We start from the raw sequence: 12248 nt of genomic DNA on the forward strand, positions 1-12248 counted from the left end.
TTTCACTTGGTTTGAATTGCTGTAGCATATAAGAAGACTTTTTCTTTTTTTAGGTTATTACTTGGCCTCATTTTAAAATGTATAACCTCCATGAAATATCAGAGCAGAGGAAATCATTGGTGATCCTACCCTGTTTCCCCCAAAATAAGACAGTGTCTTATATTAATTTTTGCTCCCAAATTTGCGCTAGGTCTTATTTTCAGGCGATGTCTTATTTTTCCATGAAGAAGAATACGGTACACATTTATTGTTAATTGAAAATAAAGGAAATTTATTACCTGTTTATGGTACGGTAGTACGGTAGTTGTCAACACAAACCAGACAAACTGTGAATCCTACAGTATCAAGAATTTACTCATTTATTCAATGACAATCATGTCATCATCTTCTGGAACATCATCATAACAATCCAATTCCTGAATTTCCTGGTGAATTTCTTGTGACTCCATTTTTTTCAGAATCAGTGGACCAAATCTCTCATGTTTAACCTGGCGGGGCCTTGTTTTCAGGGGGATGCCTTATATTTCACTCAGAAGGAAACTTGTAAGTAGGTCTTATTTTCGGAGGATGTCGTATTTTTGGGGAAACACGATAGCACAATCCTCTCATTGACAGCTGAGAAACCAGCCCAAAAAGAATATGTTAGATAACAGTATCACAGTGCAAGTATGATAAGTCTTAAGTCTCCTGACTTCTGGGCTATGCCAAATTAGATAATTTCTTTTAGTCATTTAAACTTAATACTCCTTAAGCTGTTTAAGGGAAAGGGGGTATCTTAATAAGAAAAAGGCTTTAACTTCAAGGGCAGGTAGAATAAAAGCAGTTTTCAACCAGATATAAGGTTATGGATTCCCTGTAGCCAGTACTGTTTATATATGACCTTACTTATATAAGTAATTCATTTTAGTGCATGGGAAGAGAAAAAAGTTCCTTTAAAAGCCACCGTTAAACTTCCATGCTGACTCCTAGAGGAGGGGAGATAGCGCCTTGGTTAGGGAAACAACCTGATAGGCCCCTTTGGATGTGATAGGATGACCACAGCACTGTTTGGAATAGGAATAAAACGAAGAACAAAGTTATTTCCTCTAACACATTTACAACATTCCAAGGCCTTTGGAAAGAAAGGGATAATTGAAGAGAAGGAAAAAAAGAGTGGAAATTTTAGCAAGATTTAAAGCCAGGGTTGTCCTTGAGGTGAACTCTGTGAGAATGGCAAGAGACTTTTTTTTAAGAACAAGAATGTATATGATCCACCCTTATATGCCTGGACTATGCAATGCTGAGACAATACCCCCTTTCATTGCCTGTCCCCTTCCCATCACTATAAGAACTTCAGTGAGGATGTGTTACACAGGTTTGCATCGAGGACACTCGGGGAGTCAGTACAGGTAGTACAGAGGAGAGGTGGAGAAGCCAGGGAAGCAAGAAGGCAGAGCAGGAGGATATAAACCACCAAGCCCTTCCCCACACTCCCCAAAACAAATGATACTGAAGAAGTATCCCATGGTGTTAGCATAAAACTGTTCTATTTAAATCTTTAAAGATAGTGGGACATGTGGGTAGCTGACACTTGAGTTATACTAATACAGCCAATCTCGCTCAGAGAGGAGTTACCGGCCATTCTTATAGGCTGTGGGTGGTAACAATTCCATATCCCGGAGGTCAGCAACACTGTGACCACATGTATCAACGAACTTGGGTGTAAGTCTGCCCTTCCGAGAGCTGCTAATTGGGAGGGCTCCCATTTTGGGTCATCCTGTCACTGACTGGCTTTCCTGGCCAGATTATTGTGCCACTCAACATCCATAACCCTGTTGGATAAAGTAACATCAAACTCCATTGAGTTACTAGGTATGTTATTGAAATGTGGGGTCATGTACAAAATTTTATATATTAAGCTATATTTCTCTATTAATTTTGAGTATAAATTCAAACTCAGGATTTAAAAAAGAAACACCTAAAAATCCTAGCAATAATATAAAAAGCTTGCTTTTGTCACTCTTATTATTTTTTTTTTTAATATGGAACACTTCACGAATTGGTATATCATCCTTGTGCAGGGGCCATGCTAATCTTCTCTGTATTGTTCCAATTTTAGTCTGTGTGCTGCTGAAGTGAGCACTGTCACTTTATTTCTTTAATTCTACCAGGTATCTTCTACATGAACTTTTTAAAATGTCTATTTGATTCTTTTTTTTCCAAAATGGAAATATCCTTTCCATTATAACTTAAGACCACTGTAATTCTCAACTCTAATTATATATATATCTTTGTATACATATATCTGTCTCACAGGTGATAAAGATTAAATGAGTCAACATATGTAAAGAAGTTAGTGTCTCAACACATATATTAGCTACTTGTTTCTTCATACACACAGAGAAAAACAAAATCCTTCTACAATAAGACATTATGGATATCTTTTCCTATCAATACATTCTTTTTAATGGCTAAATGGTTCACAGAAAATTATTTAATTCCTGATTAATGCCTATTTGGTATATCTATGTACCTATTCTATTTCAAACACTGCTGTAACGAATATACTTATTCTTCATCTTGCCTCCTGTTCGCACCCCAACTGGGGATCGAACCTGCAACCTTTTGGTGCACGGGTTGATGTTCCAAACAACTGGGCTACCTAGCCAGAACTTGTCTTCATTTTTGACATTTTCCCCATTACATAAACGAGAGAGAGAGAGAGAGAGAGAGAGAGAGAGAGAGAGAGAGAGAGAGAGAGAGAGAACGAACTAGGCCTTGAGATATGCTGGTGCATGGGGGGGGGGGGGAATGAAGTCTAAAGATTGAGAATGAATAGCCAATGAGGTAATGAGTCAGTGTAAAGACTAGGGTATCAAATGAAAGTGTTTCAAGGAGACAGAATGAGTTGATGGCATCAAATAATAAAGAACAGCCAAAAAAAACTGAGGAATAAAGGGCTGTTAGGTTGGCCAGTTAGGACTGGAGAAAGCTGTTTACATGTAGGATTAGGGCAAAACCTAAACTGCAAGAGGGAGGTGAAAGAAGTATGTAACTAGTCTGATTATTTAAGAAGTTGGTAGATAATGGGAAAGAAAAAGAATAGTAGCAAGTCAGATTCAAGAAAAATTAGTGAAAACATTTATTTAATAAAAAGGATGACAGTTAACCTACAACTGTTTTCAAAATTTTATATCTGATTACTATTTTATTTACATGAACTTGATTCTACAACTATAAAAGTTAAAAAAACAATATTTAAAAGTTGAACAGCCCATGTGTACAAGGTACATACATAACAGTAGTGCATTTTTTTTCTCCAAAGGGAAACTTCATAGAAACTTTATTATGAAAGTCATTCTTTTTTTTCGTCATTGATTTAGAGAGAGGAAGGGAGAGAACGGGAGGGCAGAAGGAAAAGAGGAAGGGAAGGAGGGGAAAAGGGAAGAAAGGAAAGATGGAGAGAGAGAGAGAGAGAGAGAGAGAGAATCATTAATGTGAAAAAACATCAAACCCACTACCTTCCTGGGGATGGGATGATGCTCCAACCAACTGAGCCACACCAGCCAGGGCTAAAAGTCACTCTTAAGTCAGCTATTGCCAAAAAAAGTTTGAACCACACACAAATGCATCTATAATTTAAAATATAACTAATAAAAGAACAAAACCTGAAACTTTTTTTAATGGGAGAATATTCATTTTAATTATGTTCCAAGATGTTACAGAGCTGTAAATGAACAAATTTTAGTCAGTATAAAATAGTCTGTTAACATTTCAGTCATTCATACAACTATGTACTAATAAATGAAACACCACTTCCTACAAGGCTCAGATAACTCTAAAATCTATCTTACCTTCACACATATACTATAAAAAATGATAAATACTTAAAACTTACAATGCAAAGGGAAATATTACAAAATATACAATTGTTATAGATCCTTGTATGAAAGGTCCTTGCTTTTAAAGTTCTGCCTTATGGAATAATACCATGTTACATAGCAGAACTGAAATGATAAACTATGTTCCTTGAGGTTACAATGCTCAACAATATACTGGGTGTACTTTATAATACCGGGTCTGACAACAATCAAAAGAGAAACAAAGACGGCATTCAATGGTGTTGAGAGAGGAATATCAATTGCTATATGCTGATTTCTGCTGAAATGTCCTCATTAAACTATTGACAGCACTGTAGCAGAAGAGGGAAGGGAGCAGTCTCACCTTTCTAAAAAGGATTCCCAAATCAGCACAAACTCAGGCAATTCTAAAAGGTACTATTCTCAATGCTCTTCACTTTTCTACCCTTTACATGGAACTCCTGGTCCTTTGTTCATTTTTATTTTTTCTCCCAATTTCTTCATAAGGGATTACCAAAATACTTTTCGTTTTCTATCATCCAACATACAAACCAAAAGGCAATAAGCAAAACAATACACTCTTCCAGTCAGGTCAGTTCTAAATACACAAATTTTGGGTTACTAGATATTAATTGTGAGATTTAGGCATATCCATCCCTCTTCCGCACACATTCCCAACTTCCCCTTACTTATTGACATCATTCTCAATTGAAGTTTTAAGATTGTTTTGTCCCTCATCAGATGATTTGCTGTTGGCAAGCTGCTTTAGCTAGCAGCAATACCAGGAATTGTTCGGAATGCTGGCTCAGAATAGTTTTTTAAAAATGTGATCAGTGAATTACTGTAACCTGCCATCGTGGGCTTCTGCAGGCAGACAGAAAGAATTTACCTCCCTCACTTATTTCACAAGGGAGAAGAACGTATCTTAAAAAGGAAAGGAAAAGGATTAGATAAGAAAATATAATAAAAGGGCAATACTGTAGTAGTAGTGGGGAAAGGAACGCTTGCAGCCAACCTACCTTTTGGGAAAGTTTCTTTCATAAAAATCAATCTTTCTCTCCCAGTGTTTTTTGTTTTTGTTTTTGCGCAAGATTAATAGTCGCTTTACACCAAGAAGGGCAGAAAGCCACTTAAATATTTTTCTTCAAAGGTAGGTATTTTCTTTTTGAAACGAGCATTAGAGAAAGGAGGAAAATGTAGGGACAGCTCATTCAAAGAGGTCCTCAAACATGCGTTGTCCCATTGCTATGTACGCTTCCTTCTCCTCTGGTGTCATCTGTGCCACCAGCTCTGGCCGCTGGCTCACTTCGCTGTATGAGAATGGACGACCAGCCACCATAGCAATGGGGTCATCTGTTACTTCTTCAAACTCGTCATCCTCCTCGTCATCCTCTCGGTGATGTGCAGCCACAGAAGCTGGACGAGGTGGGGAGTCATCATCTGACTCACTGGTCTCACTCTCCGAGTCGCTGCCATTGGCAGTGGTCACAGGAGCAGCTGCCCCCACTGAGCCAGCGGTAGCAGAGGGGGTCTTCTTCTCATGAATGAGCAGTGCTCGCATAACCTCCTCGTTATCATCCAGCCCTGCACGGCCTTCCTCACGATCTTGAAATGCATCTATATCTATGCCACCTGTGGAGGAAAAAACCAGAAAGTCAATATCGTTAAATATAAAAGATATTCCCATATAATAAAATATATATTTTAAAACACTGTATTTAAATATACAAGCCTATCTAATAAAAGAATAATATGCAAATGGATCATACTTCTGCTATACCCATGAGCCACACCCACCAGCCAATCAGGAGCAAGTATGCAAATTAACCCAACAAGATGGCTGCAGCCATGGAGAGAGCAGGAGGCTTGGGTTGACTCCAGCAATGGAGGAAGCCAAGCTTTCTGCCTGCCCTGGCAGGCCTCCTCTCAAGGCTACAAAGTTTCAATTATAGAAGATAAATAAATCCCAGATACCAGGGCCTCTAGTTGGGTCACTAGGGGGGTGTGGCCAGTCTGCAAACCACCCCAGGTCCTTCACCCAGGCCGCCCCATTCCCCAAGGGATCCCCTACCCTGATGTGGGACAACCTTCAGGGCAAACCAGATGGCCCCCATCTGTGCACCAGGCCTCTATCCTATCTAATCCTATCTAATAAAAGGATAATATACAAATTGACAATCACTCCAACACACAAAACGGCTGCCCCCATGTGGACACAAGATGGCTGCCACAAGTTGGCCAGCAGGAGAGGGCAGTTGGGAGGGACCAGGTCTGCAATGGAAGGCAGTTGAGGGTGATCAACACTGAAGGGGAGGGCAGTTAGGGATGACCAGGCTGGCAGAGGAGGGAAGTTGGGGGCAAACAGGCTGGCAGGAAAGCAGTTAGACATCAATCAGGCTGGCATGGGAGTGGTTAGGAGGTGATTAGGCTGACAGGCAGAAATGTTTAGGGGCAATCAGGAAGGCAGGCAGGAAGGCGAGCAGTTGGGAGCCAGCAGTCCTGGATTGTGAGAGGGATGTTCAACTGCCTGTTTAGACCCAATCCCACTGGGTCTAAACTGAGGAGTCCCAGATTGGAGAGGGTGCAGGCTGGGCTGAGGGACACCCACCCTCACAACCCCGTGCACAAATTTCATAGACTGGGCCTCTAGTAATATTATAAAATAACACCAATAAAACTTCACTGATTTTACTTTTTGAGCTCTGTCCATAATATTGTATATTCAAACTGTTTCTCACAAACTGGAACTTAAGTAGGCTAATGGTTAAGTACATGGGTTTTAAGAGTAATATAGTTTGGAACTGAATCCTGGTTCACATATAAACTGTACTGCCTTGGTAAGGATATTTAGTCTTTAAACTTCAGTACCTACTAGTACTTCTATAAAATGGGGTGATAAAAGCATCTACCTTCTAGGACTCTGGATAAGAGCATCTATATATATAAAAGCCTAAATGACTGAATGACTGAACAACTGGTCGACCAGTTGCTATGACATGCACTGACCACCAGGGGACAGATGCTCAACGAAAAGGATGGGGCTCCTTCCTGTTTGTATCGGGCCTGTGGAGATTGGGCCAAAACCAGCTACCTGACATCTCCTGAGGGGTCCCAGATTGTGAGAGGGTGCAGGCCAGGCCAAGGGACTCTACCGGTGCACAGATCCATGCACCGGGTCTCTAGAGTAAAATAATGTCTATGAAAGACCAGGTATAACAGCTGTCATAATAGGAAATCAAGACATGGCTCCTCACTTTGCTCAGAGGAAAAGCCAGATTCTTTACAATGGCTTATAAGGTCCTCCATTACCTTGGACACCTCTTGCCCACCTACTACGTCTTTTCCTTCCCCTTGCTCATTTTGCTCCAGCCGTAGTGGCTTCCATGGTATTCCTGTGCACACCACACACAGTTCCACCTTAGAGCCTTTGTGTTGCCTGTGGCCTCTACCTGGGACACTTACACTTCATTCCCTTACGTCTTTCAAATCTTTAGTCAAATGTCATCTTCTTTGAGTTCACCTCTATATTCCCAATGCTCTGTTTTTTTCACAGAGCAATGATTTTCAAACATAATAAATAACTCCTGTCTATTGTCTTTGGCACACTTTTTCCCTGCATGTAGGTCCTTCACAACAGATATTTATTTTTTATTCAGTGATATATCCCATGCACCTAGAATAGTGCCAATAACTTGTTAGGCACTGAATAAATATTTGGTGAATCAATGAATATATGGCAGTTTTAGCTTTCTGAAGCAAACTAAGCACACTTTGAACTCTTTATAAAAAGTAATTTAGTATCATGAATAAAAATTCTCTAACTACCTACCTCCTATTTATCATTTTGTGTACACATTTTGTCTGATATATTGAAGATGAAAAATTTAAGACAAATTTGTATTCAGTATTTGGAAAATAATGCCAAACATATTGTCATTTAAAATATATAACAGGATTAAAAGTGTTATTTGGAACTGACTTTTTGATTCAAATCCTGACTCCTTTTAGCTGTGTGATTTGGGGCAAGTTACCTCATTTCTCTCTGCTTCAATTTTCTTTTTTTAATCCTTACCTGAGGATATATTTTTTCATTGATGAGAGAGAGAGAGAGAGAGAGAGAGAGAGAGAGAGAGAGAAACATGGATCAACCAGGAATCAAATCTGCAACCTGAGGATGTGCCTCAACTGGGAATCAAACCTGTGACCTTTGGTGCATGGGATGATGCTCCAACCAAACTACCCACCCAGGGTTCTGCTTTAATTTTTTTCAAAAACAAAACAGGAAAAGAATAACAGTATCTACCTCACTGGATTACTGTCAGAGTTAGGTGAATATATGTGAAGTGCTTGGAATAGGGCTTGGTCCTTAGAATAGTGGTATTTATAATCAACAGCAGCATAAAAAAAAAAAAGGCTCAGAAATGGTCAATTCTGGCTATGGTGAAATGAAAGCATCCTCTCATTAACATATTAGGATGGATTAGCTCTTGACATTTTAAAAATGTATAGAACTCCTAAGATGAGATATTGGGCAGAAAAGAGAATGGGAAACAATTAAGAAGTTAAAATTTTAGAACAGACAAAATAAGCTTTTGACAACATGGATATAAAAAAATGAGAACTGAAATCCAAAGGATGAAAGGATGAACCTCCTCATAGAGCCCTTATTGTCAATGCAGTAGTTCAACAGGAAAAAAAAGAAGAAAAAAAAAAAGGAAAAAAAAAAAAGACAAGAAATGCACATGAGTCTCTAAGGCAATCATTACCTCTTTAAACATTTTCCAAATAGCTTCATATTTCCAAAATGGTGTTTTGATTAATGCTTAAAATAAATATAAAATGAGAGGAAAAGCTATTTAGCTTTGTAAACTAAATGAAATTATATTTAAAAGATTTCTGACAAGGGTCTTGAGAGGTATGGGACAAAAGGAATTGTTCTGCATTATAGATGAAGACAAGAAAATAGAATATGAGGATAAATGAGCAAATCTCTGGATGGTAAAGTTTAAACACTAGTTCTAGAAACAGTCTTATTAAAAGAGTTATAAATTAAAAAGAAGATTTATACTCAGAAATTGTCAAGTACACTAATGATGCTAATACTTGAGCAATATTTAGAAACATTTCTAAATTTCTAAAGCAATTCCGGCTACTTAAGGGCCAAGCTGATAGTGGAAAATATACAGGAAGAGCTGAAGGTTATATAAATGGGCAGAAAACTGGCAGATCCAGTTCTACACTGGCAAACGTAAAAAAATCTCTAGAAAAGTAATCTAAAATGTGCTGAAAGGTGTGGTCTAAGCTATCAGATACAGGGCAGAAAAGGTTTTTTAAAAATATATATGTATATACATTTTAAAAATTAATTTCAGAGAGAAAGGGAGAGGCTAGAAATATCAACAATGAGAGAGAATCGTTGATCAGCTGCCTCCTACATGCCACACACTGGGGTCTCAAGCAGAGTACATTATGACTGGAGGTTGTCCAAAATGAGGCAATTAAAATAAAATAAAAACTGTAGGTGGAGAGGCTGGGGGAATCGGAACTAATTGTAAGTGTTAGAGACCGGTGTAAGCTGACACGGTCCTTGCACCCAAAGGGGCAAGCAAGGCTAGCCCGCTACCCACAGTTTTCCCAGGCTTGCTTGGATGGCGGTTATCGTAGAATGAGAGCCACCTTTCATGGCTTGCCAAGAAGCCTGTAACGATTTACTGAGTTTTGCTGTACTGAGAATTTGTCCTTCTGCTCTATCTCTCCCTTAGAGATTAAGAGGAACAAAGAACACATTCCTCTCGACAGACCTCCTATTCAATGTTTTGTGTATAAAAGGCATTACGCAGTTAATAAACTTGCTGCAGTTGGCCAACAGCTACCTGCAGTCCTCCCGATCCTGTTTTCCTGTCTTTCTTTCTTTTCTCAATTCCCACCTCCCTACCTCAGCCCGGTTCTCGGAGGGAAAGGGGTGCGGGGGGTGTGGGAAGAGACTGGACAAAAATCATACACCTATAGATGAGGACAGTAGCGGGGGGGGGGGGGGGGGGGGGGGGGGGGGGGGGGGGCTGGCCCTAAGGGCAGAGGGTGAGGTGGGAACCAGGTGGAGGGGAGATTTTTTGGGGGGGAGAGAAACAATTGTAATAATCTGAACAATAAAGATTTATTTTTAAAAAGTCTATGAAAGATGTTAAAATGAAATCTGAGGCAAATTAAGGGTAAGACAAATAAGTCTCAATTCAAATATGCACTGGATAGAGTCTATATTACTGTCATAATACTTAACAAAAACAAATTTAGATATGACAAATCTAGTATATTAGATGACTTATTTAAGGTCCATATGACTCAAATTTGATCATTCTAGGAATTATAAATATTGAATGTTAAGTTTATGAGTCTAATTGTAGATAATACTAGTTAACAACAGTTTTATTCAGTTGTGTTTCTAAGTTCAAAGAAAAGGTTTGGTTGCTTCAAGAATAGGCAAGGAGCCAAGTTGGGGAAAACAAGCCTATTAAATAGCTGACAGCCTAATTACTATATAATCTACAACAAATTGAATCAAAATAAACATCGTAGCCAAGCTGATCAGTGGGAAGGAGGGAGAGTGAAGTATGGTTGCCAAAAATTAACTTTTTTTCTTCTGACAGGAATAAAGATACCGAAGAGAATCACAATAGAGGTATCACAGGCTGTTATCATCACTACCCAATTCCACACTACTTTACAATTCTTAGCATATACAGTAAAGAAATGCTAATTATGAAGGGAAAAAAGGTTAGGAGAAAGGCCAAAAAACAAGTGGTTTTCAATTACTGATAATTCTATACTATTAAAGAATCATACTCAGATGCCATGTTAATAAAATACAGAAGCATGCAGATTTGAATGCTGATGAAATCCAATCAGAGGTACACACTCCCTTTTATCTCTGCTTCCCAGTGTCTGAGTAATTTTTGTCCAGTCTTAACCTTCTATTTTCTATGTACTCCTCTCCAATGTCTTCAAATCCAGTAACTTGAGACTAAAATTTACAAAGCAAAATCTTGCAGTTTTCAAACTTATCATTATTATGCAATTCTTTAGTGCTCACAGAGATTTCTAAAATATTCTAGGATAAAGTTGCATGAGTCTTCATGGATGCTAAATATCCTTAGTTCTTCACTCAGGTGTTATCTTTCTTTATATTTCATGTGACACAAACTCCTTGGTGCTTATGAGACAATAAAATAACAAAAGCTTACACTAGTGTATGGTTATTGCTCCAAATTCAGAGAAATAATAGTGCATATGAATTAGGACAACAGCCCTGCCCAGGTGGCTCAGTTGGCTGGAGTGTTGTTCTGTACCCCAAACGGTGATGGGTTCCACTCCTGGTCAGGGCACATGTAGAAGACAACCAATTGGTATGTTTCTCTCACATTGATGTTTCTCTGTCATTCCCTCTCCCTTCCACTCTCTCTAAAAATCAATGGAAAAATATACTCGGGTTAGGATTGAAAAAAAAAAAAAAAAAAGGGAACTACATAATGATAAAGAGGCCATTCCAGCAAAAAGATATAGCATTTATAAATTTATATGCACCCAGCACATGAGCAACGAAATATATAAAACAAATATTAAAAGACTAAAAAAGTGAAATTAACAAATAGCCTTTAATTTGTAATAATTACAATTAGAACAATACAATAATAAAAACCATAATATACTAATTAGACTGGACGTCCTTCTGGATGACCTTATGGTTGAAGCTGGGGCTGTGAGGGAAGCCTGGGTCCCGGGTGCCAAAGGGAATCCGGTGCCAGTGGCCAGGGGAAGGAAGGCCTACTGTTGCACGAATTTTGTGCATCAGGCCTCTAGTACAATAACAATAGGGGATTTTAACACCTCACTTACCTCAATGGATAAATCATTCAGACAGAATGATTTCTGAACAACACATTAGATCAGATAGACTTAATAGATATATACAAAACACTCTATCTAAAAGTAGCGGAATATACATTCTTCTTAAGTGTACTTGGAATATTCTCCAGAACATCACATTAGGCCACAAAACAAGTTTTAATAAATTCAAGAAGATTGAAATCATACCAAGCATCTTCTCTAACCACAATGGTATAAAACTAGAAATCAATCACAAAAAGAAAACGAAGAAAGCACAAAAATGTGGAGATTAAACATATGCTATTGAATGATCAATGTATTATCGCACAAAAATCAAAGAATAAAAATACCTAGAGAGAAATGAAAACACAAATACAACATACCAAAATTTACAGAATGTAGCAAAAGCAGTTCTAAGAGGGAATTTCATAGCAAGAAGGCCTAACTTATTATAAGAAACAAGAAAATCTCAAACAATCTAACTTTACACTTTAAGGAACTATAAAAATAAGAACAAAGCTGAAAGTT

General features: G+C 38.3%; 1 protein-coding gene and 1 non-coding gene across 4 annotated transcripts in view; both read right to left on the reverse strand.

The window, feature by feature from the left end:
- Window positions 1-2015: 2015 nt before the first annotated feature.
- Window positions 2016-2122, reverse strand: LOC118724988. Its single transcript, XR_004989756.1, has one exon. It is a non-coding gene; the product is annotated as a U6 spliceosomal RNA (small nuclear RNA).
- A 2206-nt stretch (window positions 2123-4328) lies between these two features.
- Window positions 4329-12248, reverse strand: part of GTF2E1 (general transcription factor IIE subunit 1) — a 46248-nt gene continuing 38328 nt past the window's right edge. For all 3 annotated transcript variants that reach the window (XM_036448306.2, XM_036448307.2, XM_036448308.2), the window contains exon 5: window positions 4329-5471. In XM_036448306.2, the coding sequence (XP_036304199.1) occupies window positions 5047-5471 (425 nt within the window). In that variant the 3' untranslated portion in view covers window positions 4329-5046. The remainder of the gene's footprint in view (window positions 5472-12248) is intronic.

Source organism: Pipistrellus kuhlii, unplaced genomic scaffold (genome assembly GCF_014108245.1).
Source record: "Pipistrellus kuhlii isolate mPipKuh1 unplaced genomic scaffold, mPipKuh1.p scaffold_m20_p_2, whole genome shotgun sequence".
NCBI classification, from domain to species: domain Eukaryota; kingdom Metazoa; phylum Chordata; class Mammalia; order Chiroptera; family Vespertilionidae; genus Pipistrellus; species Pipistrellus kuhlii.